Here is a 27,007-nt window from a genome sequence, read left to right as displayed (position 1 = left end):
TTGATGGGCTGAAAGTCCAATGTTAGAAGTCACTCGATGCACCCTTATAATAGGGGGTCTGCCTCTGGGCCGCCTCCACCTCTCGGTGGGTGGAATTTTAGTTCAGATGTTCCCCTTGAATGGTCCCTTGGGATATGTGCTAACTGCTTATGCTAAACTATCTGTTCAACCTTGTATTTAACTGTGACACTGTGAGTACCTTTCTCAGACCTGAGGAAGAGCTCTGTGTAGCTTGAAAGCTTGTCTCTCTCACCAACAAAAGTTGAGCTAATAAAAGATATTACCTCACCCATCTTGTCTCTCTATATATACATCAAACTTTATGCATGTTAGTAGTCTGACTTCAATATTCATAATGTTGGAAAATACACAATGAGTGCTAGTAACAAACAATGAGTATACAGAATAGGGAGAAGGAATAAGATTATGTGGTTTCCTCACGTTATGTAGGTCTTAATGGTTCCAGTAGTTGTGTTTTGTGGGAAAGTATATGTATATGAATGCATTTTAAAAATGTATCAATGTTCGTTGCTTATAAAATAATGCAACTTAATTTATTAAAACCTTTTAGTCAAAGATCTTATACTTCACGTGCAATAATGCAAGCAGACTCTGCTCTCTTGCACTTGTAGGAAGTATTATTTCCATTTCCTGTAGGGGGAAAATTGAAGCACAGTTAAGTCTGGAGATTTGTTCAGCATTACACAGTGAGGTAGTGAGAGAAATAGGAATAGAGATGCATGGCTTGTCATTCCTTGTTCTAACCGCTACTCATGCTACTTCCCACTAGATCTGAGCTGTTTGCCAATATCTAACTCATTACTTGACAACACAGTAACTGCCCAGGCATAGGCTGTAGCCATGATGTGCTTATAAGGCTTTCTTTGAGGCACATTTGCAAGGCCCTTTGTATGCTACTGTTGGCTACATCAAGCCTTCTGTCTTGAAAGAAGAGTATTAATTACTTCCTTTGAGATTTTTGGTCTTATCACATGATTAAATCTTAGGGCTACAGCCGTCTGTGGGTCAGTCCTTATCACAATATCAATGTCCTGAAGCTCGTTCAGGCACTATGGTGGCAGGGAACAGTGTGTTCAAGTATTGTCACTCCTTAAGGTGAGGTCAGAGCAATAGTGAAGAGCAGTAATATTTTAAATTCAATAGAAAACCAAAGTTAAGTTATAAGTATGGTGGTACAAGGCTGGTGAGATCAATCAGCAAGGGCTAATGCCGGTCTGTGGCATAAAGTGGAGATCAAGTTCAATCAGTTTGGAAAGAACATTAGTGGTTTTGAATTAACTGTTACAATTTATTGTCCAAGTGGACCTTTTGTGCCAGTGCTTTCATGTTTTAGAATTCATGCTGGTGATAAAGCATGCAGTATAGCCTCTTGGTACTTTATCACTCCTGCAACAACGCTCTCTGCCAAAGACTATGTACTGAAAGCCTCGCCATTCTTTTAAAACTATGCAAAATAAACTAACCTGTATTTTTATTTTTAAACTTCCTAACTCCTTGGTCTTTAGGGGCACAAATTGAACCAAACCACTTATAGTTTGCTTTGTTTTTTTCCCTAATGTCAGGGATGGGAACTCTGTAATGCACAAGTCCATGATAATTTAGTTGTGAAGGAAAGACAGATCATTTAGCAATAGGGCTCCAGGACAGGAGGCTTAATTGCAAGTGGCTTCCTAAAACTGACTTGGAGCTAATATGGAGGGAGCATGGTTTAGTTATCTGAGCACATGGGAGTGCGTTAGGAATTTAGGAGTTCTAACCTAATGCAAATTGCGCATCCCTATTTGCTATCATGGAAACTGAGATAGAAAAGTTAATAGTACTTCATTTAGGTAGCGAGTGTATGAGAATTCATTAATATTTACAGTAGTGCTTTGTAGATATGCAGCATTATCTGAGTCCTAAACATTTTACAATATTCACTGAATTTTAACCAGATGACACTAGTTTTAACCTTAAAAAAAAAAAATCTTAGGAGAATAGGAGACATATTAACATTTTGATAGATGGCAGAGTGCTCCAGTTTTGTGTACTCCAGAATGATGATTGGAAATCTGAGATACAGTTCTAATGTCCAATTACAAAATGAATGCAGAACTGTTCTGTGGTATAATGAGTGCAGAAATATGGTAAATGGTTGGCCAACTGGCTACATTTTTTTTCTCTTGTGTTGAATAGGAACGGAAAGGGACAGCAAAAGTGGACTTCCTGAAGAAAATTGAAAAAGAAATCCAGCGGAAGTGGGATGATGCGCGAGTGTTTGAGGTTAACGCATCTGATATTGGGAGCCGGACAAGGTAACACTTTTGTGTGGGGAGGGAAAGCTTCTAAATAGAGCTGGTTGGAATTTCTTTGATGGAAATTTTTTTCGGTCCAAAACTCCTCCCGCCCCCCATTTTTCAACCACTCTGTTTTTACATAATCCGAAATATTTTTCTGTTTCTACATTATGTGGGAATCCCCGTTGCGGTGACGCATGTATGTTGGCTGAAATACCAATGAGCTAAAAGAGATTTCTTCCATTTCCTTTGTAGCAGCAGGTGCTGCTGACAGTGAATGAGGATGTTTCTGAGATCCCTTCTGTGACCAGATGATTTCCTATACTTTATGGTCCTGGTAAAGATGTGTTGGTCTTAATATTTCAATATGGGGCAGTCTGCAGTTCCTGCAAATCAGATAATTGGTGACCCAAAAGGGGCAAACAATCTCTGAATGCTAAGAGAACTAGTGCAACAAACCATGTGTGGTTATTTTCCTTGTTCAGATTTCAGGAGGATACATGGGGCAGCTGCAATCCCCTATCTTTAATATTCATGATGTTATCCTCCCAAAAGGTCATGGATTCAAATCCAGAACTATTAATGTTTTTGAAAGTTTCAGACTGCAAAGGAAAGCTACAGGTCAGCACTCCATAGACAATTTTACAGTAATAAATCCTTTTATCTGGAATTCCACGGGGCACTATGGTAACAAACAATCATTCTATTCATAAATGGAATAAAAGCTGCTTTGCTAAATTAAGCTGTTTATACTTCTAGTTAGCATGCAGTTCTATTTATTTTGGGGTTTAAGATCCTATGGCTTTAAACTCTTGGCACTATTTGTAAAAGTTAAAATAGGTGAAACTGGCTAGAACTACCCCAAAACAGAGAGTTTCCAAGTCACTGGTGCAGCTGCCCTCTGCAAACAGCTTGTCCTTGAATAGTCTAATTAGGAGTCAACCAAGTCACCAAATAGGGTATGTCTTACATTGCACTGAGCCTGAGCTCTTCTAGATCAGCAGGGGGAGCAAGTTATGAAAGTGAGGGCCTCTTGCTGAGAGCTCTGCTGCCATTCCTGGATTCAGTCCTAGAAACTGACAGCAGGAACATCCCTGTCAGTCTTAAATGCTACAATGAGATATAAGGTTTCATAGATTCACATTAATAGATTGTAAGGCCAGAATGAACCATTGTGATCATACAATCTGACTTGCTGCATAACACAGGCCATATGACTTCCCTGAATTAATTCCTGTTTAAAAAATTCCAGTCTTGATTTGAAAATATTGAAAATGAACATTAACAGTCCAGAGAGTCTGTCAGCCAGCTCTCTTAAAACTTGAATGCAAGTTATCTGCACATGCTGATTTAAAAATCTCTAACTTTAACAGCTGCTGTTTAACATGCTCCTGAGTTATTGTTGGAATGGAAAGTGATATGACTACATCATCAGGCTTTTTTCCAAATACAGAACAGAAATATTTATTGAATACTTCTGCTTTTTCTTCTTTATTGTTGACAATTCTGTCATTTCCATATGGTAATGGACCAATACCATTGTCCTTAATATAATTAGAAAAATTCCTTATTGTCCTTAATTCTGCTGACCATACATTTTTCATTGTGCCCTTCTGGTTCCCTTATTAAATTTATACAATGCCTAATTTCTAATCTATCTTAGTTGCTATCAGTGCTCCATTTCTTCCTTTTGTTATATGTTGTATTTTTATTTTTTTAAAGTTGTTTTCACTTCCCCTCTAAGCCAGGTTGGTTTTTTAACCAGGGTAGCCTTATTTCTTGACTGTGGCTTCATGGGCACTCATTAAAATGTTCTTAAACAGGTCCCAATTATCATATATATATTGTGTTTAAATTGTTTCCCACAGCCAATTTTGCTCGTAATTGTTTTCAGCTTTGTGAAACTGACTTTTTTAAAGCACCCAGTATATAAAATACTAGTTTGGCCTTTTATTCTGTTTGCACAGAAAAAATTAAGTCTTGATTGCTTGTACCTATGCAACCACTAATTTTTAGTTCTGTAATCAATTCCTCTTTATCTGCCAAGATGAGGTCTAATTATAGAATTCCCCCTGCTGAATGCAATATTTTTTGAGTTAGGTGAGAGACCACCTCCACGTTACCTTAGTCCCAAAATATTCAGAACTCTAAAGACTATAATTAGGATCCTACCAAATTTATGGTCCATTTTGGTCAATTTCATGGTCATAGGATTTTAAAAATTGTAAATTTCATGATTTCAGCTATTTAAATCTGAAATTTCATGGTGTTGTAAATGTAGGGGTCCTGACCCAAAAAGGAGTTTTGTGTGTGTGGGTGTCACACAAGGTTATTGTGGGGTGAGGGGTTGGAGTACTGCTACCCTTACTTCTGCACTGCTGCTGGTGGCGGCGCTGCCTTCAGAGCTGGGCAGCTGGAGAGCGGCGGCTGCTGGCCGGGAGCTCAGCTCTGAAGGCAGAAGCCACCGCCAGCAGCACCGCAGAAGTAAAGATGGCATAGTATGGTATTGGCACCCTTCTGAGCAGCTGCCTCAGTCAGCAGCTGCCACTCTCTGGCCGCCCATCTCTGAAGGCAGCATGGTATGGTATTGCCACCCTTACTTCTGTGCTGCTGCTGATGGGATGCTGCCTTCAGAGCTGGGTGCCTGACTAACAGCTGCCGCTCTCTGGCGACCGCTCTCTGAAGGCATCGCAGAAATAAGCGTGGCAGTACTGCGACCCCCTTAAAATAACCTTGTGACCTCCACACAACTGCCTTTTGGGTCAGGACCCCCAATTTGAGAAACATTGGTTTCCCCCATGAAATCTGTTTAGTATAGGGTAAAAGCACAAAAAAGACCAGATTTTTACAGGGGGAGACCAGATTTAACTGTCCATGACGTATTTTTCATGACTGTGAGTTTGGTAGGGCTCTAACTATAACCAACAATTTGAATTGTACCTATAAGCACTGGATGCATATCAGCAGAATATGTTTGTGCTTCTGGGAGGAACACCATTCTGTTGGCGAAAACAGGGTGGTCTGGAGATATTGAGTTGTATTTCCAGCTCTACTTCTGACTCAGGGTAGGATTTTCAAAAGTGCTTATGTGACTTAGGAGCACAATTCCACTGAAAAGCAGTGGGGCTTATGCTCCTAAATTACTTAGGCAGTTGAGAGAAATCCTTGCTTTTATCTCTGTGTCTCAGTGTCACCATCTTTAAAAATGGAGATAAATACCCACATCACAGGGCTGCTGAGGCTTCAGTGTCTGAGGTGTTTTAAGATCCGCAGATGAAAAGCACCATAAACATGTAAGGTGTGTTATACAATTTGATAGCTGAAATCAGCTGGGACTCTCTTACTAAGAGTCGCTAGTTTTTGAAGCTGGGTGGGATGGAAGCAGAATGTGCTTATGGGGGGAGATATGGGGTGTGTCCCTCAGGTCTAGAATCTGCTTTCCTGTCGGTCCATTGGTGCAAAAAAGCCTGTTAGCTGACTCTCAAATCTTGAAACATACCTTATCAGTTTATAATAGGCACCACTACTTTTACCTCTCCTAGTTCTTTAAATTTACTGTGAGAATCATGATGGCTCCCATCTGAATGATAGAGAATATTGTGATTGGATTAACATCCTTACTTTTGCTTGAATAAGGCGGCTTGAGTAGATTGTTCTCTTGTGGTTCTGAGGAGGGAGTCAGTTTTGTTGTCTTCCTGTTATTTGTTTAAATGTTTTCAAGTTATCATACACGTGCCCAGACAATGAGGAGGGTACAAATAAATACACTTTTAAAAACTGATAATATGACACATAAGGTGGGTGGCTGCATTCTGCACGAGCTGAAGCTTCTGGGCCTGGGTGCTGGGGGTGCTGCCGCGCTCACTGGGTTGAAGTGGTTTCCATTATATACAGGGTTTAGAGTTTGGTTCAATGGCTCTCAGTATCCCCACTATAAAAATTGTTCCAGCACCCCTGCTTCTGGGTGGTCTTCACGATGAGCCCTAAGCAACGACAGTTGTGGTAGTAGCTTGTCCTAGATATATGATAGGAAATAGCTGCTCTTCCAGGGCTTTTAGACTGTCCTTCCTTCAGAAAACTGCCTTAATGATGCTTTGTGTATTTACTCATTTAATGCATACAGCCATCAATGTAAGAATAACTACACTGGACAATCTGAGAACAGAAATCCATAGCTAATGAAGCTCGAGGGTAAGACTCTAAATAGCATTGTAGGCATTACATATTTATAATAATACATGTTCATATGCTGGGAGAGTGGAATGATAGGTGGAGGAGGATTGAAAGCAAGGCAGAGAGAGGATGTGGGGAGGTGAGCCTAGAATTTTCTAACGTTCCCAAGGCTTAGACATTATCTTGGTAGTTTTGACATTCCAATCTATAATTGTAGCAGTACATAGCACTTTAATGTTTGCACAGCATTTTGAATATACAAACAACCCAATGCTCGTGTGAAGTAGGTCAGTATTATCTTCATCATGCAGATGGGGAAACTGCCCTACAATGTCTTATTACCAAGTTCTCTGATTCATACAAAATCTTTGGGCTAGCAATAAGCTTGAAGAAGACAGTTGTCATGCACCAGTTCCAGATATCACCTTAGATGGTATTTGTCTTGATGATGTTAACCAATTTTGCTACCTTGGCTCTACTGTTACCAGCAATGTAGATCTAGATGCTGAGCTCACTAGTAGAATCAGCAAAGCAGCCAGGAACTTTGGTCTTTTGCAAGACAGAGCCTGGAACAATAATAAACTGTCAACTAAAGTGAAAATCCGTATTTATGAGAGAGATTTTTTATCCACTCTTCTATATGGCTCAAAAACACAGACAACTTATGCCACACATACCGAAAGACTAACCAGTTTTCATATCCGATGCTTGCGTAAAATTCTTCAAATAAGATGGCAAGACAGGGTGACAAATGTGCAAGTGTTAAATTGTGCTGATATGTCATTCCCTGGAATTTTGATTAGTAAGAAAAGACTCAAGTGGCGTGGACATGTCAAGTGAATGCTGGATTACGTGATCCTGAAGAGCATGTTGTACTTTGAAGCTCGCAAAGGGTCTGGAAAGAGAGGCAGACTGCTGCACAGATTTTGGAATGCTTGCAAAGATGATTTAGTATCCTTTGGAATCTCTGTGAATGATTGGAAAGGAGTGCAGAATGCCACTCTGGTTGGTGGAGTCAGTTTGTAGATGGAGTGGGGCATTGCGAGATGGCCTGGATCAAGCTTTGTGATGACCGGCATCAGAGGAGGAAAGGATCTGTTGCTCTGATTCAGAGCATTGCTAGTGTGTGGGTGTGACAGGACTGTCACTTGTGCATTGGACTCGGCAGCCATCAAAGAACTCATCGGCTCATACACCATGCTCTGTAAAGAACATTGGTGTCATTGTTGCAGGTGGGGAATCTGAGGCATAGATAGGTTAAGTAAATGACTTATCCAAGGCTATGCATCAAGTCACTGGCAGAATCAGGATTAGAACTCAAGTGTTTCTTGGTTCTTAGTCCACTGGAAGATGCTTCATCTAGTTACCACCTATCTTGTTAGAACAGTATTCAGTTTATTTATGAAGACATTTTGCTTATAACCAAATAGATGTTGTTGCTGGGGACACTTACGTTATCGTAGTTGTGGATCTACGGTAGCTAAACCGTTTATTTAAGCCTGTTTGTTTAATAGATTCATTCATTTAAAATAGGTGGTGCTAGTCTCTTATTCTGAAATTCACTTTAAAAGCTAGTTATGGTGGCCTTTTAAACATCTTTTTAATCCTTCCTCAGTAAAGGGAAGTACTTCGTCACCTTTCCATACCCATATATGAATGGTCGCCTTCACCTGGGACACACGTTTTCTTTATCTAAATGTGAGGTAAGAATTTTTCTTTCCTAATAGCTTTTTATTTTAATGCCTCCTCAGAGCAAATGTTGTTGAGCCACCAGAGTGCCTCACTTATTATTCTCTTGTCTTAGTAATAACAAAGACTTAAGATGCCAAGTTTTCTGTTTTCTCTACATTTTAATGTCTCTGTCCTTACATAAGTAAGTAATCCAGTAAGTAAAAAGTAAAATGTTTCTAATCCCAGCAGATTGTGAGATGTTGGACCTTAAAGCCAGATCATTCTGATTATCCTGTCTTGTATTCTTTGTACTCCCATTTCAAATTCGTCATGATTTTAACAGCTGCTTTCTCGCATGAGTTAGAAGATTAAGGTCTGAGATTTCCAAAGAAACCTCAACACATCTTTCTTTTGTGCAAGCTCTAACACCCACGTCCAAGTGTTTTTAAATCCTAACAGCTGCGCATGCACAAAATCCGCCATCTGTGTGCATATGTGTTTGTGCACACACTTGTTCGTATCCAAAAGTAGACTATTTTCTGAAATTCTACCACTAGAGAGACGGTATAAAGCAGTGATTTCTAGTTATATTGGTTTTCATAGTATTGTCTGCTGAAATCATACTGGATTTGAAGCGTGGATGGCATAAGAGAGTTGCCATAATCACAACTGAAATATTTTTTCAAGGTGCAATGTTTGTGACTTGCTGGGCTAGAGAAGAATGATACATAATATGGGAAAGATGAGAATTCCAACTTTCCTAATGGGGCACAACATGAATTCTATCCCTGAAGTTCAGAGATATCACATCTTAACTACCATTTGATCCTTCAGTTTAGCGGTGTCTTTTTGGCACTCATACAGGCTGAACAGACCATATGATCATTCATTAATGTATTATTCATTGTTATCTACTTGACACTGTTTTTTCCTCTTTGTTGATCTGTGCCAATTGAACAGGCACATTATAAGGCGAACTGCTATTCCCTTTCCTTTCTTAATATAAATATTTGTGAAGAAGAGTATTAGTCTAGATCATTAGAATAATTTTATAGAATTTCACTGCTTATTTAGTGAAAGTACAATGGGTGTTATACTTAAGTTCATGCTCATCTTCCTAATGTACCGTGTCTTGGAGTGAACAGTTTATATAAAATTATGATACTGCTGTGCACTCTTTTCATCCATGGAAACTCAGTGCTTTACAAACATTAGTCAGTCAAGTCTTGTGGGATCTGTCATATAGGTAAATATTGATTTCGCTTTTCAGATGGGGCACCTGAGATAGAGACTGAATGAATCGCTCAAGGTTTCACAGCAAGTCAATGGCAGAACTGGGAATATAGTCCTGATTTCCATTCCTTCGCTCAGATCATTAGACAGTATTCACTGCTTTGTGTATTTTTAGTAATTTTGACTGCAAAATGAATCTGAGTCGGAGATTAAGGACTTAATGTGTCAAGTCACCTGTTATAGCTTTTTGCAGTTATTGCTTCATATTTCTGATGGATGCCTTTTTTTTTTTAAAAAACTTTCTGTAGTTTGCAGTTGGGTATCAAAGGCTAAAAGGAAAGAATTGCCTGTTCCCATTTGGCCTGCATTGTACTGGCATGCCTATTAAGGTAAGACTGCTCTGAGTTACTAAGGTCTCTTCAGCATAGTTCTGTATTTAAGTGAAGTTTTCAGTTAGGCCTACCCTGCATATTCAAAGTATTGATTGAACTGATTGAAGAATGTATAGATGCAGTTTGAACTGAAACCTGTCAATTTTTAGGATTTTTACAGTGTGAAGGCATGGCTGAATTTGAATTGAAAAGTATCGCCTGTGGGCACTTCTGGAAGTTAACACCCTTGTCTCAAACCAAAGTGTTTAGATCATATTTACATCCTTTCCACACCCACACTGATGTGTGGTATCCCCTGTCATAATAGGTACAGACAGAATCCACAGTACTTGGATTTGGACAATTCCTAGGATGAGGATGGTATTTTAGATTATAGTGGATAGGATTAGATCCTTGCCATGGTAATTCTAGCTGACATGCATAGGATGGAATTGATTGCTATGTTATTCTCCAGTGCATGCAGCCAGGGAGCTGGTGGGGTATATCTCTGCTCTGATGCCTTATATATTTATTAATTAATAAATATATATTGCAATAGGACCTAAAGGCCACAACCAGGTTTATTATGTACAAACACCTAATGAATGACTTACTACAAAGATCTTACAATCTGAGTCATTTGGGTGTATCCAATGTTATCCGTGCACGAGGGCCTTTTAATAATCTATTTTCATGTTCTAAAGTTACTTCATAGCTGCAAAACTTACAAGCAAATTATGTCTTTGTTCCTGCGTAGCCAACATTGCTTATGCACCTAGGACTATGATAAAATTGAGCAGTGACTAATAATATTTTTTATTGATTAATGGCTAATAAGCTGTCCTGATTATAACTGAGGCTTGATAATTGCTTTCCTATCTCCATCACTAATTAAAATATGAAGTGGAGGAGAATTTTTTCAATTCCTAGCCAGTGGTCAAAGATGGACAGGTTAGTAGTGAATTAGGGGGAATTAGTGAACTACAAGCCAGGACACTTGCAACTTATCATGAGTCTCCAGAAGTGGTTTAAATTGCTCTAGTGGAAAGGCAGATCAAAAGCTGAGTCCTGAGATAAAAAAACATTATAAATATAGTCTTTCAAGTACATAAATAATTGATATAAAAATCAGTCATTGATAATTGTTCCAGCCTTAGCCACTGAGCAGTTCTGATAGGTTACCAATGACTTTTTATTTAGGCATGTGCAGATAAGCTGAAAAGAGAAATGGAATTATATGGCTGCCCACCTGAGTTCCCTGATGAGGAGGAGGAAGAGGAGGAAATGGCTGCTAGAAGAGAGGAGGAAGTGGTCATCAGAGACAAGGCAAAAGGCAAAAAGGTAAAGTTTTGTATCAAACCTTTGTGAAAGTATTTGTATAAATACATATGAGCACATGGCATATATACCTATGCACGTGAAATGTAAACATGGAGATTTTTAGTGTACATTTGTTAAAGCTATTTTTTCACTTTAATGTAGTGCTTTAATGTTGGCTTTGAAAAGATGCTTTAATTACATGGTCTTCAGAATCTCATTTTAAAGCATAAAAGCTTTCTAATGATGAGCTTTCTTAGACTCTTCAATAGTCTGAGGGAAATGGAGTCTCCCCCTTGCTTGGGATGTTGAAAAGGATACTGGACAAAGCACTTGAAAACATACTGAAGGAAACAATCCTGCTCTGTCAGTGTGATGGATTAGACGACCTAATTGGTAGTTCCATCTCCAGATTTTCTCATGACTCTCTGAGCTAAATTGAGAGTCTAACCCTGGCTAGACGTATCCAGTACAACCATATTCAGAAGAGTGGCTTATCAAACAAACTATTAAGGAGATTTATGAATTTGGGAAGATGCAAGAAATATTAGGGCCAGGGAAAACTTAAATTTTGGGGGGGTTAAGTCTTGTTCCACACAGATTAATTTATAGTTTGTTAGATAATTTGTGAGCAAAGGATTTTGGACACAGTCTGTTCTCTCCATGTGCGTATATGTGTGAAAAACAGATCTTGCATAAGGCGTTGTCTACACTGGCAACTGAACGACAAAACTTTTGTTGTTCAGAGGTGTTAAAAAACCACACCCTCGAAAGACAAAAGTTCTCTCTGCGAAAAGGGCTGGTGTGAACAACGCTTTGTCGGCAGGAGCGCTCTCCTGCCAGCAAAGCTACCGTTGCTCGTTGGGGGTGGATGTTTTTTGTTGGCGGGGAGAACTCTCTCCTCTCTCAAACATCGTCTACACTGCGTGCCTTTTAGTGGCACGGCTGTAGTGGCACAACCGTCTCACTAAAAGGTGCGTAGTGTAGACAACGCCTAATTTGGCCTGTGGCAAGTGAATATTTTGTTTTGTTTCTCCACAATCTTCAATCTTAATTTCCAGCTATTTGTCCCTAGCATGTGCAAGCAAAATAGGAGCACAAGAGATTATCAATCAATCAGAAAGATCAAGAGCAGAGCTACTTAACCTTTTCCTGCAAACGTATCTTTACTAGACCAAGACCTCGCCTGTACCAGGCAGTGCTTGCTAACTGCCCCACAGCGTGCCCTGATCTCTGAAAGTATTAGGACTGATCTGCACTTCATTCTCATGGCTGCAGCATGTTAGAGTAGACACATGTGAATGTGAGGCAGACTGTGAGTATATACCAGCACCCATTGCAGTGTATCCTCATTAAATCACAGAAAGGCAGCCAAAATAACAGTACTAGTATGCATCTCAATGATTGGAAGGTGTTATGTTAGGATTGAATGATTTCCTGCAGGAGAAGAAACAGTGAGACATGCTTGGAAGTTCTTTTGTTCATTATATTTGTCTTTTTAGAGTAAAGCTGCTGCCAAGACAGGCTCTTCCAAGTACCAGTGGGGGATCATGAAGTCTTTGGGTCTCTCTGATGAAGAAATAGTGAAGTTTTCAGAGGCTGAGCATTGGCTTGATTACTTCCCACCCCTTGCTCTCCAGGACCTAAAGAGCATGGGGCTGAAGGTACACATTTAAAATCTAAAATGCTGTTACAAACATGAATTCTCTAACTGATTTTACTAAATTAATGTTGAGCTCTCTTCTCCCCTTGATGTGTTTGCCTAACATTAGTGGCAGTGCAGTAAGTATTGGAACATCCAAAGTGCTATAAAGCATTAATTAAGCTTCACAATATCCTTGTATGATCAGTAAGTATTATCTCAGTTTTACAGCTAATGCACAAAGATTACCTGAAACACTGAAGCTCATATAGCAAGACAGGAATAGAACCCAGGAATAGAACCCACTGTGTATTGCCCCAGAAGATATGTCAAATGCCAAAGTATCCCTGCAGTTACTTCCACATCACACAGGAAACTCTCAATGCCAAATTGCTTTCTAGTGATGGAATTCCTTCATTTTTAGGACCCTGGTTTACAAGTGACTTGATGGTGGTGCAAGTAATTGATAGGTTTTTTTCTGCTATCCACGACTTCCCGCTGCGTCAGATCCTGCCCTGGTGGTTGATAGCCAAAAGTTGTTGCTGTCTCACGTCTGTGCATTGATTTGTTATTAGTACTACTGTGGTTCCTTTGGGCAGTCTTTGTAGAAAATCCAAGGACTGAATGTATATTGAAGACAGAGCTGCCTCAACAACCCTCGAGGGAGTCTCTTCCACGTTACAGTTGACTCGCTGTTTTTCTAACTGGTTGGGAAACTTTCACTTTGTTTCTCGTGGCTGCACCTGTTATGTGGATAGAGAGGATGTCAGATTTTTAGTTCTTTTAATCTGGCCCTTTTCACCATCAAAAAAACTTATTTAAATACAGAGAAATAACTGAGGGGAGTCTGTTCATTTATTTATTTTAAAAAATGCCATCTCCCTGAGCTTCAGTGATGGACGTTTGCTTGTCCATAAAGGGTGTGTGTGTGTGTGTGTGTGTACACGATGTGATTTTTTTTTTTATATAATCATACCTTACTTTTCTTTGAAGATTTGGGGGTGAAAGGTGCTACAGATCATTTACATGCGATGCCATTTACAGGCAGCCCCCTCTAGGGTGTAGCATAGCCTTCAGGTAGATAACATGCAAAACACATGCAGAGGAGAAAGAGAATCCATAAAGGACATCAGAGAAATATGTGCCCACCACCCTGGTCTTACAAAAAGTGCCATGGAGCAAACTGAAGACAGAACCCAGGCTTTTGAAGGTCTTTTCTGAAAGACCCACATGCAATCAACTGCATAGACTTATATATACATACAAGTGTCAAACAATCAAAGGTTGTTGTTTTTTTAATTTCATGGAGCAGATACCTTGTAGGGTTTGAATAAGCATAGCAAGTGAGTGAGATGAAACAAATGTTCTGTGTGTGAATGTTCACAGAAATCTTTGGCTGGATTTGCTTACTTGTTATTTGCATATCTTTCCAGGTGGATTGGAGGCGTTCTTTCATTACCACTGATGTTAACCCTTATTACGACTCATTTGTACGGTGGCAATTTTTAACACTGAAGGAAAGAAATAAAATTAAATTTGGGAAACGGTAAATATGCTCTCTTTAATTTACTAAGTCTGTACTATTAAGAACCTAGCAAAAAATGTAAAATTTCCCCCCATGCACTGCTTTAAAAAGTTGGGTATAATATTATGTGTCTCTGTGACTTAGTTATAATCGTTTTGTAATTTATACAGACTCACCCCAGCAAGCCCTCTGAATGCAGATGTCCCACCGAAGTTAGTGGGGCTACTATGCTCAGCCAGCTGTCAGATTTGGTCCTTAGGCTTCAGGGGTGAGGTTTTTAAAAGCTTTCAATATTTACCTAACTTTGCTTCCATTGATATCTCATTGACATTAATGGTAGCAGAGTTAGCAAATTGCGTGCTATTGAAAATCCCACCCAAAGTTCTTTGTGCCAGGGACCTTCTCCTCCTCCTTGTCTGTAGATTGGCCTGCATACCCCTTAATGAAATAATTTACTGTGTCTCCTAGGTATACAATTTATTCTCCAAAAGATGGACAACCTTGCATGGATCATGACAGACAAACTGGAGAGGTAATGTATTTTATTTGACACAGGTTCTTTGTACATTGTATGTATCTTTTAAATAATGAAGAAGTATGCTCTATGCTGAAAATGATTATTAAATATATTTTCATATTGACTTATCTGATCTCAAGCTAGTCATACGTGGGAAGCTTGGATGTCTCTAGAAAAAATAATAATAGTTGTGACACATGCAATAGATAGTGTTAACTTTAGCCAGTTTTCTCTGAGTGATAATCTGGCAGTTGATGTCCTGACTTTCACAAGAGCATGATTCAATGCCCCCTGAAGTCCAATTCATTTACTTTAGTAGTGTAATATAATAGCCTAGATGAGTAAGGTGTTTGATCAGTAGGAATAAATAGGACTCTGTCCTGCAGTCTGTATGCTGCTAAGCTCCCATTGACATCAGTGGACTCCAATATAAGATCCTGAAATAGTATTTGAATTGTGCTACTACAAAATGTAGAATTGATTTTTGGGAAATGGTACTTTTGCTGCATGAGTGGACTTTTATATTTACTGGTCTGTTTGTGTGACTCTTAGGGTGTTGGACCTCAAGAATATACGTTAATAAAAATGAAGGTGGTAGAGCCTTACCCTGCAAAGCTAAGGTATGTCTCATAGATTCATGGATTTTCTGGCCAGAAGGAACCATTAGATCATCTAGTGTTACCTCCTGTATAACATAAACCACAGAATTTCAACCATTACCTCTGCATTGAGCCTAATACCTTTATTTGACTAAAACATATCTTCCTGAAAGCCATCAAGTCTCCTTTATAAATGTATTTAAGAGGGATCCAGTCTCCTTAATTAAAAAAAAAAAAAAAATTGGCCAGGAAAACCTTTAAATTCACCTGGATTTTTTCTCTCTTGTAATTATAATATTTAAAATGCACTTCCCATAGACTCAAATTTTAAGGCCAGTGGGGACCATCGTGATCATCTAGTTTGACTTCCTGCAAATCACAGGCCACAGACCCTCATTCGCCCACTCCTATAATAGACTCCACAACCTCTGGCTGACTTATTGGAGTTGTCAAATCATAATTTAAAGAATTCAAGTTACAGAGAATCCACCATTTACTCTAGTTTAAACGAGCAAGTGATCTGTGCCCCATGCTGCAGAGGAAGTGAAAACCCACCAGGGTTTCTGCCAATCTGACCTGGGGGAAAATTCCTTCCTGACCCCACATATTGCAGTCAGTTAAACCCTGAGCATGTTGGCAAGACCCACCAATTAGACCCCTGGGAAAGAATTCTCTAACTCAGTGCCCTGATCATCTAGTATGTCATCTCTGGCTGTTGTGTATATTCGCTACTAGCAGTCACAGATTGCATACAATGGCATGTGCACCATCATACTTATCCCCTCAATAAAGTTATCAAGCTCAGTCTTAAATCAAGTTAGGTTTTTTGCCCCCATTGCTAGTCTGTTCCAGAACTTCACTTCTCTGATGGTTAGAAACCTTCGTCTAATTTCAAGCCTAAACTTGTTGATGGCCAGTTTATATCCATTTGTTCTTATGTCAACATTGACGCTTAACTTCTCTCCCTCTCTAGTGTTTATTTAAGTTATCCCTCTGATGTATTTATAGAGAGCAATCGTATCTCCCCTCAATATTCGTTTGGTTAGGCTAAACAAGCAAAGTTCTTTGTCTCCTCTCATAAGATAGGTTTTCCATTCCTCTGATCATCCCAGTAACCCTTCTCTGCACCTTTTCCAGTTTAAATTAATCTTTCTTAAACATGAGACCAGAACTGCACACAGTATTCCGGATGAGGTCTCACCAATGCCTTGTATAATGGCAATCTCTATCTCTACTGGAAATATCTTGCCTGATGCATCCTAGGATTGCATTAGCCTTTTTCATGGTTGCATCATATTGGCGTCTCATGCTCATGCTATGATCAACTGATACACCTTTCTCCTTCTCTGTCACTTCCAACTGATAAGCTTATAGCAAAACATTTTTGTAGTTAGTCCCAAAGTGCATGATCTTGCACTTTGCACTATTAAATTTCATCCCATTTCTATGACTTCAGTTTTCAAGATCCTCCAGCTCTTGTGAGATAGTTCAGTTCTACTCCCAACTTTGTGTCATCTGCAAATTTTATTAGCACACTCCCACTTCTTATGCCTGGGTCATGAATGAAAATGTTAAATAAGATTGGTCCCAAGACCGATCCCTGAGAAACTCCACTAGTAACTTCCCTCTTGCCTAATGGGTCACCTTTCAGTATGACCTGTTGTAGTCTCCCCTTTATCCATCTTTTAATTCTCACATTAATCCCCATCTTCTCCAATTTAACTAATAATTTCCCAGGTAGAACTGTATCAGATGTCTTACTGAAATCCAGATAGATTAGATCTACTGCATTTCCTTTGTCTAAAAAATCAGTTATTTTCTCAGAGATCAGATTGGTCTGGCATGATCTATTTTTTGTAAAACTATGTTGTATTTTATCCCAATTACCATTTACCTCTGTCCTTAACTACTTTCTCTTTCAAAATTTGTTTTCATACGTGACAGAATGTCTCCCTGTGTCTGCTCAGTTTCACATCTAGTGACTTAATTGACAGTTTACTGCTCTTTATTCCTCTTGGCCAATAGTGACCTTTACTGGGAAGAGAAAAGTGCTTTGGCTAAGATTTTTCAAAAGTGATGACTGGAGACTCCTTAAAGGGGCCTGATTTTCAGAAAGTGCTGAACATCCATCACTTGAAAATCGGGCTCCTTTAAAGTGTCTCAAGTTGGGCACCCAACTTGTGAAAGACTTGTTTGTTGTCTTGAGACAGTGTATTCATGAATCTAAATAAAGACTTACTAAATTCTACAGTATTAGATTAAGTGAAAAAGCCTAATAGACCATCCTGATTCATCCCTTACAGAACTTTCCTTAGGGCTAGGTTTAGCTTGTGAGTAATTAGACTGTGTAATAATCCGAGTTTTCTTATTTTAATGTGCCCTATCTTATTTTAGTGGCCTTAAAGGAAAAAATATCTTCTTGGTGGCAGCTACTCTCAGACCAGAGACCATGTTTGGACAGACTAACTGTTGGGTTCGCCCAGATATGAAGTACATTGGCTTTGAGACTGTGAATGGGGATATTTTTATCTGCACCCAAAGAGCTGCCAGGAACATGTCCTACCAGGGCTTTACAAAAGATAACGGAGTGGTACCTGTCGTCAAGGAGCTGATGGGAGAGGTGAGCATCTTGCAGCTTATAGGCCAAGTTATGGACTCCTGCAGGAGTTGTGCTTTGCCTATTTATGGCATCCAAACTTGATGACACTTTAATCTATATTGGTAGCTTTTTGGTGAGAGTTAAGTGGCCAAATAAAGAATGGGGAGGAGATTACCAGACTAGTGCAGATGTTTAATCTATGGACAAATGTGTTAATGTTGCCACAATCTTAATTGAGAACTAATGGCACAAGTAATGTGTGTTGCAGTATGTAAAGCAGTGACTCGTTATTTTTACTACAAAGAATGGAGGGGAAATAATAGTTAGGTAGAATGAGTTAAATGAGTCCAGGACCATTCTCTACTGAAATACCCAGTTCACCCTGGGTGAGAATAGCTACTTCCTTTGACTGCTCCCTGTCTTTAATGCTTTCGAATGCTTGGGCCAGGTGTTCAGCATATTTAGCTTCTCAAACATTGAATAAAAATGCTGACCCAATGGCATTTATTCAACATAACAATGCAATATGGGGTGTGCCATTCTACATCACTGTCTAACTAGAATGCCACCTGCTAAAACTTGATGCACTGGATCTCCTAACAATGTCCTTAGTAACACAAAGTCACATGAAGGACAGAAAGTGCAATATTCTATTCCATCTTGTTAAAGATAGAATCCATATAAATTGGAGTTGGGGAAGACTGCTAGGACACCTACTCCAACCCTTTGTCAATGCATGAGTGGTCCTCACAATATGAGTGCTTTTCCAGTCCTTCATTCAATTTAGCTATACATTTCCCAGTTCCTTCCTCCATTTTCTTTGGGAGACTATTTTTCAGACTAATAGTCCTCTGGAAGTTTTTCCTGATATTTGGCCTTTAACCCTCTTTCACCTAAATGTACCACACTAAACCATTCCATTCTCTCCTTGCTGTTTACACTTTTCGGTTATTTGGAGACAGTCTCTCCCCACTCAACCATCCCTTTATCAAAATTCTTCTGTGTCTGGAAAACGGGTATAATCCTCTGTACTGTTCTCCAATTCTAATAATTTGCGCTTCTCTGAATTCCTTCCAGAATCTGGTACTTCGTTTCCTAGTAATGAATAAAACAGTCCATTATACTGTCCCACAAAGCGATATGCACGGTATCTAGTTACTTTGCAGAAGAAGGGCTTCTGCAGTTTGAATTGTGTCATGGCCTTTTAATTTATTTATCTATTTGCACTATGTGGGGAAGATCAGCTGGGTTTAAAGGAACATCAGCTCAGCAGGGTCCTGCTGAGCCAGGCCAAGACAGTGCTCCTTGTTCTAATATTCCTCTCTTGCACAGGAGATTCTTGGAGCTGCACTCTCTGCCCCTTTAACTTCCTACAAAGTTATCTATGCTCTTCCTATGCTCACAATTAAGGAAGATAAAGGTAAGATAAAAGTAATTTTCTTGCATGAGCCTGTTCATTACATCCCATGTTTCATAGTATATATTAATTGATTTTTGTTACCTGATTGATTTTTTGCAAGGCACTGGAGTGGTCACAAGTGTCCCATCTGATGCTCCTGATGACATTGCAGCCCTGACAGATTTGAAGAAAAAACAGGTCAGCCTCTCATTCAGATCTGTATTGCTCACAGTTCAAGTGTTCTGAGTGACAAAAACAAGTACATTGATAAATAAAACGGGGACCTTTTTTTTTTAATTGAGGAAACTTCCATGAGTGGCCTCTAAACTTATGTGCAAACTAAGTGTACGGTGTTGCAGACTCTAGTTTGGAATACACTTGTAAATAACATTTTTTAAAAAACTGATCTTCAGTATCGTTTTCGTGCAGACTTTGGAAATGATTTTGTACCAGAACCTTATCACTTTTATATTATATAGGTGGGGTTGACAAGACTATTAAGGTGGAAATTAGTACTGGGTGTGAGAGGGATTTCTCTGGTGTGGTCACTTGGCCTTTGGTTACTAAGTTGAGACCACTATACTCATTTCACATAAGCCAAGTAGCAGCCGTTTGATTATATAGTACCAAAAGCGTGCTAGGTGTTTCAAAAATATATGAAACTGGTCCCTGTCCTGAAGAGCTTAAAGTCTAGACATATACATTTTCTAGGTAGTGTGGTACCTGAGCACCTAACAAATGCTAATGTATTTATCCTCACAACACCCCGGGCGGTACAGAAGTAGTATTTTCCCCATTTTGTAACTGGGAAGATTGAGTCACATAGGGATTAATGAGTTGCCTGAGACCAACTGGAAATCAATGGCAAAATTGGGGGACTGAACCCAGATTTCTTAATTCCCAAGGAGTGGTGGGCAAATAGGGTTGACAGCATGTCTGAGAACATGATATATTGTTCATTCAGCAGGACATTCTTTTTTTAAGGAATTACACATAATGAAAAAATACGTTAATAAAACAGAGGGATTTTTTTTTTAGCGTGCTTTTTTGTTTTGTTTTAACATCTTCTGTAGGCACTAAGAGTGAAGTATGGAATTAAAGATGAAATGGTCCTGCCTTTTGAACCGGTGAGTGCAGCTAAGTGTGTGTCTCAAATACACACGGCTATTTTTACTTGGATTAGGAGCTTGCATACCTTTCAGAAATTTTGGTTTTAAAATCCTTTATTGGCCAAAAGAGCTTGAAGCATCAGAAGAACTTGCCCTCATAGTTGTGAAACTGCAGTTGTTAGACTGTGGCCTTGAAGGAGCAAAGCTCCATTACTTCGAATTTTTTTTTACACAAAATACTATTTTTGTAGCAAGTGCTACTTTGAGGCTGCAGTTTTGAGTTTGAGTCTCTCTTTGTGGATTAAAACTTTCTGTGATAATCTTGACTTAATGGAGAGTATATTATCTGCTCCATGCAAAGTGCTATATCTGTGTCACTTCTGTTACTGCTAATGGAATTTATGGGGATTCAGCCATTTATGTCATTTTGAGAGTATAGGTTACAGCCAAATACATCTCAGATTTTCTGCATTGCTCCAGCTCTCCTCTCAGTTAGCTGCTCAGCACTCCTTGTCTGTCTCCTGCGCAGGGGAAAAAATTGGGTTATTGCTTGCAGACGTGCAATCAGGAGTCACTCTGGGGAGTGCCAGAAATTCCTGATGAGCTTAGTGGCATTGTGTTGAATTTTTGTAAAATTCCACCAAATTTGATTAACAGTAAATTCTGGAAAGCAGCACGTTATGTATAAAACAGCAGGAATTCAAAGACTGCTGTAACTTTGACAGCTGCTTTTAATAGGTGTTTTCTCTATAATATCACTTGTTCTGTGCAAATCATACAAGTATAACGCTCATGAATTTTCACAATTGGTAGCTATATGCCTTTCTTCCTCCCCTCCAAATCTCTGGTTTCAATTCCCATGTTGGTTGTTGGATTGTGAACATGGAAGAAAAATGCACTTGGCTCTGCATTTTCTTCGGAGTACAATTTCCACTGAAGGCTGCGAAATTCAAGAGATGATTCCCTGTGGGACTGTGTTGCGTTCACACAATTTGAAACAAATCCTGACAATACCATGATATTCCCAGGTGCCCATCATCGAAATCCCAGGCTATGGCAACCTTTCTGCTCCATTGGTCTGTGACGAGTTGAAAATCCAGAGCCAGAATGACAAAGAGAAACTTACAGAGGCTAAGGAGAGAGTGTACCTGAAAGGATTTTATGAGGGAGTAAGTAACTAGGCTTCCCTAGGTGTGTTGTGAAAACTGCTTTTACTGTTTTTTTTTTTTTTTTAAATACTGAAGTTGAGAAACATTTGAAAGGAGGCAGATCGGGGGTGGCCAACGTGTGGTTCCAAAGCCATGTCCGGCTCTTCAGGAATTAATATGCGGCTCCTTGTATAGGCACCGACTCTGGGGCTGGAGCTACAGGCGCCAACTTTCCAATGTGCCGGGGGGTGCTCACTGATCAACCCCTGGCTCTGCCACAGACCCTGCCCCCACTCCACCCCTTCCCATCCCCTCCCTTGAGCCTGCTGTACCCTCGCTCCTCTCCCCTCCCACGCGCCCTCCCCTCCAGCCTCCTGCGCGCCATGAAACAGCTGTAACGGAGTGCGGGGGAGTCACGGCCCTGCTCCCCTCCCTCTTCCTGAGATTCACCGTGACTCTCAGCCAGCCAGTAAAACAGAAGCTTTATTAGATGACAGGAACACAGTCCCAAGCAGAGCGTGTAGGTACAGCCAGAACCCCTCAATCAAGTCCTTCTGGGGGGTTTAGGGAGCTTAGACTCCAGCTTGGGGTTCCCTGCGTTGCACCACCCAGCCCACACTGAAAACAAAAACTCCTCCAGCAGCTCTCTCCCCCCTCCCCTCTGCTCCTCCTCTCCTTTGTTCAGTCTCCTGGCCAGAAGGTGTTACTTCTCCCAACCCCCCTCCTGGCTCAGGTTACAGCTCAGGTAGCTTCCTTCCCATCCCCAATGTAATTCCCCTGCAACATTCCCAGGTCAAATCCTCCTGCTCCGTCACAACAGCTGATTGGGAGGTGCGGGGAGGGAGGGGGAGGTGCTGATCTGCGGAGCTGCCGGTGGGGCGGGCGGGAGGCTCTGGGAGTGGGGCGGGGGGGAGGCAGGAGCTGATAGGGGGGCTGCTAACCTATTACTGTGGCTCTTTGGCAACGTACATTGGTAAATTCTGGCTCCTTCTCAGGCTCACGTTGGCCACCCTTGTAATAGATTAATAAATTGGGAAGGTGAAGGTGTATGGATTTTTTGGGGGACGAGGGTCAGGTCCTATGGGATTTTTTCATGGCCCACATTCTAAGGAACTTCCCCTTAAGTGAGCCTCTGTATGTGCTATGGGGATAGTTTAGAATCCCAGTTGAGAGGTTGGAGGTGTGTCTGTCTCAAGATGAGGCCCACGGTATGGCCACTGGATGCACCTTTCTCAGGAAACAGTCAACATCATTCCAAACCTTGACTTGAAGAGGCTGGTAGAAAATGACAGAAGGGTGGTTCTTCCCCATTTCTGCTCATTCAGTGGGCTTCTGTCACAGTGCCCTAAGCCTCAGCCCATCTAAACTATTTGGAATTCTAAGACTAATTTCCTGTGTGGCAGGACTGTGCATGTCCAGCTAGCCCTCCTGGTTTGAATGTGCATAAGTAAAACATATAATGTATAAATATATATGTGGGAGTTAAGGGAGATCTTTTTTTTTTCTTTTAAAGGCAGATTTTCAGCATCTAATTTTTAAGGTACATCAAAAGTCACAATACCAGTATTTCTTGTAGCTCAAAAGAACTGGTTGTTTTTACATAATACTTGAAACTTTAATCCTTTTAAAAAAAACTAACTTCTGCAATGGTCTCTCCCTTACAGATAATGTTGGTGGATGAGTACAAGGGGCAAAAAGTCCAGGATGTCAAGAAGCTTATACAGAAGAAGATGGTGGGCAATGTATGTGGTAGTTTGGATACTGCTTTCCAAGATGATCCTCTGTCTTTCCCATAGCAGGATAGTCACTAAATAAAGTATATTGTCTTGTTTCCACAGAAGCATTGCCTTAGATGTTCTTTGGAAAGAGCAGTAGCAATAGAGTACAAAGTGATGCTAAAACAAAGTACGGTATTCTTAGATAAAGAGAAATGTATTGTACCTGATGGATCAAGTAGAAAGAGACGTCTGTTTTTTTTAGCTTTGTGTGTCTTGCCTTATATAGAGGCATGTCTTATGGCCTAGTCATAGCCCACAGAATCATGATGGGTATATGGAAAAGGCTTTGGTTATTTAGTCTATATCTCTGTCAGTGCAGGATTGTTCCCTTCAGTCTGTAGTGTGGTGCTCTATCTCGTTTTTCTGATACAGAATATGGATGCAGAATTAAAGCTAATCACTCAGTTCTCTCCCATTGCCCATTTTCTTGAGGATTTTGTGCATCATAGATTCATAGATTCATAGATTATAGGACTGGAAGGGACCTCGAGAGGTCATAGAGTCCAGTCCCCTGCCCGCATGGCAGGACCAAATACTGTCTAGACCATTCCTGATAGACATTTATCTAACCTACTCTTAAATATCTCCAGAGACGGAGATTCCACAACCTCCCTAGGCAATTTGTTCCAGTGTTTAACCACCCTGACAGTTAGGAACTTTTTCCTAATGTCCAACCTAGACCTCCCTTGCTGCAGTTTAAACCCATTGTTTCTGGTTCTATCCTTAGAGGCTAAGGTGAACAAGTTCTCTCCCTCCTCCTTATGACACCCTTTTAGATACCTGAAAACTGCTATCATGTCCCCTCTCAGTCTTCTCTTTTCCAAACTAAACAAACCCAATTCTTTCAGCCTTCCTTCATAGGTCATGTTCTCAAGACCTTTAATCATTCTTGTTGCTCTTCTTTGGACCCTTTCTAATTTCTCCACATCTTTTTTAAAATGCGGCGCCCAGAACTGGACACAATACTCCAGCTGAGGCCTAGCCAGAGCAGAGTAGAGCGGAAGAATGACTTCTCGTGTCTTGCTCACAACATACCTGTTAATACATCCCAGAATCATGTTTGCTTTTTTTGCAACAGCATCACACTGTTGACTCATATTTAGCTTGTGGTCCACTATAACCCCTAGATCCCTTTCTGCCGTACTCCTTCCTAGACAGTCTTTTCCCATCCTGTATGTGTGAAATTGATTTTTCCTTCCTAAGTGGAGCACTTTGCATTTGTCTTTGTTAAACTTCATCCTGTTTAACTCAGACCATTTCTCCAATTTGTCCAGATCATTTTGAATTATGACCCTGTCCTCCAAAGTAGTTGCAATCCCTCCCAGTTTGGTATCATCCGCAAACTTAATAAGCGTACTTTCTATGCCAATATCTAAGTCGTTGATGAAGATATTGAACAGAGCCGGTCCCAAAACAGACCTCTGCGGTACCCCACTCGTTACGCCTTTCCAGCAGGATTGGGAACCATTAATAACAACTCTCTGAGTACGGTTATCCAGCCAGTTATGCACCCACCTTATAGTAGCCCCATCTAAATTGTATTTGCCTAGTTTATCGATAAGAATATCATGCGAGACCATATCAAATGCCTTACTAAAGTCTAGGTATACCACATCCACCGCTTCACCCTTATCCACAAGGCTCGTTATCCTATCAAAGAAAGCTATCAGATTGGTTTGACATGATTTGTTCTTCACAAATCCATGCTGGCTGTTCCCTATCACCTTACCATCACCATCACCATCATATTTTAAAGCCTTGTTATACACATTTTTACCATATGTACATAGCTTTAAACAGTAAAGACTTTGTGCTTCTGTAGCACCTTTTAACTTAGAATCTCCACACAGTTTACAACATTATATAAAATAAGTCTCAGGGTCCCCTCTCTGATACAGTTGATAGTATTTTCTCTATTTTATAGTTGCAAATACCAAGTCATAGAGAGGCTGGGGCTTGTCCAAGGCATCACAGTAAATTGCTGGCTGAGTTGGGATTATAATAGGGGGTTTATTATTGGTAAACTCCTTTCATATAATGCCCGATGTGTTATAACTTCTTTAAAGGTATAAATATACCTCTTCCCTTTTATCTCAGGGTGAAGCAATGATTTATATGGAACCTGAGAAACAAATTATATCAAGGTCCATGGATGAGTGCGTGGTGGCTCTTTGTGACCAGTGGTGAGTGAAGTGAAATCACTTAACCCATCCCTCTGTTACACCCTTATGTGAATTTCTTTATTCTAATTATTTTGCTTGATCTTAAGGTACCTAGATTATGGCGAAGTAAACTGGAAGAAGCAGGCATCTGACTGCTTGATGGATCTAGAGACGTAAGTTCTGGGAAAGAGATGGATAAAGTGTAGGTTGGGAAGTGGCATGTGCTAACAATGTAACTCTGAGGGAGACCAAGGATTAATAGTAGTCTGTTCCACATAGGTTTTGTGAAGAGACCAGAAGGAATTTTGAAGCTACACTGGGCTGGCTGCAGGAGCATGCCTGCTCAAGAACGTATGGCTTAGGTAGGGAAAATGCACAGCTTTTCCTCACTTGCTGCTTGAGGAGAGTAACTCTCACTGTTTCAGCCATTCATGCTTTTCCTGGTGTGGCTTGCAGCAGTAGCATGAAGGAAAGGGAGATCTGGTCCTCCCTATTCTCCCTTTCCTCCGCAGGGCCTACTTCCAGAGGGACTTGCCCGGTAAAGTTCCAAAGGGAGCCTCCCAGGGGGCATCCTTATCAGGTGCCCGAACCACCTCAGCTGGCTCTTCATGATCCAGAGGAGTAGCGGCTCTACTCCAAGGCTCTCCTGAGTAGCCGAGCCCCTCACCCTGTCATGGAGAGTAAGCCCAGCCACCCTGTGAAGGAACCTCATTTCCGCTGCTTGTACCCAAGATCTTGTCCTTTCAATCATTACCCAAAGTTCATGACCATAGATGAGGATGGGGGCGTAGATCAATCTGTAGACCAAGAGCTTCGTCCAAGAACTCAGCTCCCACCTCACCACCCTGGATCGGTATGGCGCCCGCATCACTGTTGACGCCGCACGAATCCGCCAGTCGATCTCATGCTCCTGCTTACCATTGCTTGTGAACAAGACCCTTAGACACTTGAACTCTTCTACTAAAGGCAGCTGCTACACCCTCACCTGGAGAGGACCTAATTCCCCTGCACTAACCTTTCAAATAGATGTAAAATCACTAGACATACTGATCATTTTAAATCTAATCCAATATCTAATTGAGAGGTTAGTGGGAGGAATTAGGTAGGCAGAACAGAATTACCCCAATTAGAATTTGACCCGGGACATCAAAAAGATGACACCTTCCACATGACCTGAGTTAATCAGGAGCTGTTTTATTTTTTGTATGGAAATACCACCAGCAATAAAGCTCCCCCCCCATCACCATGCATGGCCCATTTGTTCAGAGATGACATTGAAGGAACCAGTACCATTTCCTGCAGCGCCTGGGGGTTTTCCTCGCAGGTCTCCCATCCAGACCCAATCGTTATTAGTTCACAGAATAGGATCCTGATACAATACCACCTGACTCAGTATGGCAGCAGGCCAGGATAATCTCTTTCTATGAAACATGCAGAGCAAACGATAAGGTGAACAGGCGCTTCAGT

The 27,007-nt window shown here is 40.5% G+C and overlaps 1 protein-coding gene across 2 annotated transcripts in view; it reads left to right on the top strand.

Moving 5' to 3' along the window:
• LARS1 (leucyl-tRNA synthetase 1) overlaps positions 1-27,007 on the top strand; it is a 51,403-nt gene that overhangs the window by 1,989 nt on the left and 22,407 nt on the right. Inside the window, exons 2-18 of one of the 2 annotated variants that reach the window (XM_034778971.1) lie at positions 2,197-2,315; positions 8,086-8,173; positions 9,683-9,763; positions 10,946-11,086; positions 12,565-12,726; positions 14,138-14,250; positions 14,698-14,761; positions 15,299-15,366; positions 17,740-17,965; positions 19,277-19,364; positions 19,465-19,541; positions 20,417-20,470; positions 21,481-21,621; positions 23,265-23,342; positions 25,476-25,561; positions 25,648-25,713; positions 25,820-25,902. In XM_034778971.1, the coding sequence (XP_034634862.1) occupies positions 2,197-2,315; positions 8,086-8,173; positions 9,683-9,763; positions 10,946-11,086; positions 12,565-12,726; positions 14,138-14,250; positions 14,698-14,761; positions 15,299-15,366; positions 17,740-17,965; positions 19,277-19,364; positions 19,465-19,541; positions 20,417-20,470; positions 21,481-21,621; positions 23,265-23,342; positions 25,476-25,561; positions 25,648-25,713; positions 25,820-25,902 (1,735 nt within the window). Of the gene's footprint in view, positions 1-2,196; positions 2,316-7,482; positions 7,703-8,085; positions 8,174-9,682; positions 9,764-10,945; positions 11,087-12,564; positions 12,727-14,137; positions 14,251-14,697; positions 14,762-15,298; positions 15,367-17,739; positions 17,966-19,276; positions 19,365-19,464; positions 19,542-20,416; positions 20,471-21,480; positions 21,622-23,264; positions 23,343-25,475; positions 25,562-25,647; positions 25,714-25,819; positions 25,903-27,007 lie in introns of those variants that run through there. The other variant, XM_034778972.1, reaches the window with a different exon arrangement.

This window comes from Trachemys scripta, chromosome 8 (assembly GCF_013100865.1).
Source record: "Trachemys scripta elegans isolate TJP31775 chromosome 8, CAS_Tse_1.0, whole genome shotgun sequence".
Classification (NCBI taxonomy): Eukaryota; Metazoa; Chordata; order Testudines; family Emydidae; genus Trachemys; species Trachemys scripta.
This window is presented reverse-complemented; position numbering and strand designations above follow the sequence as displayed.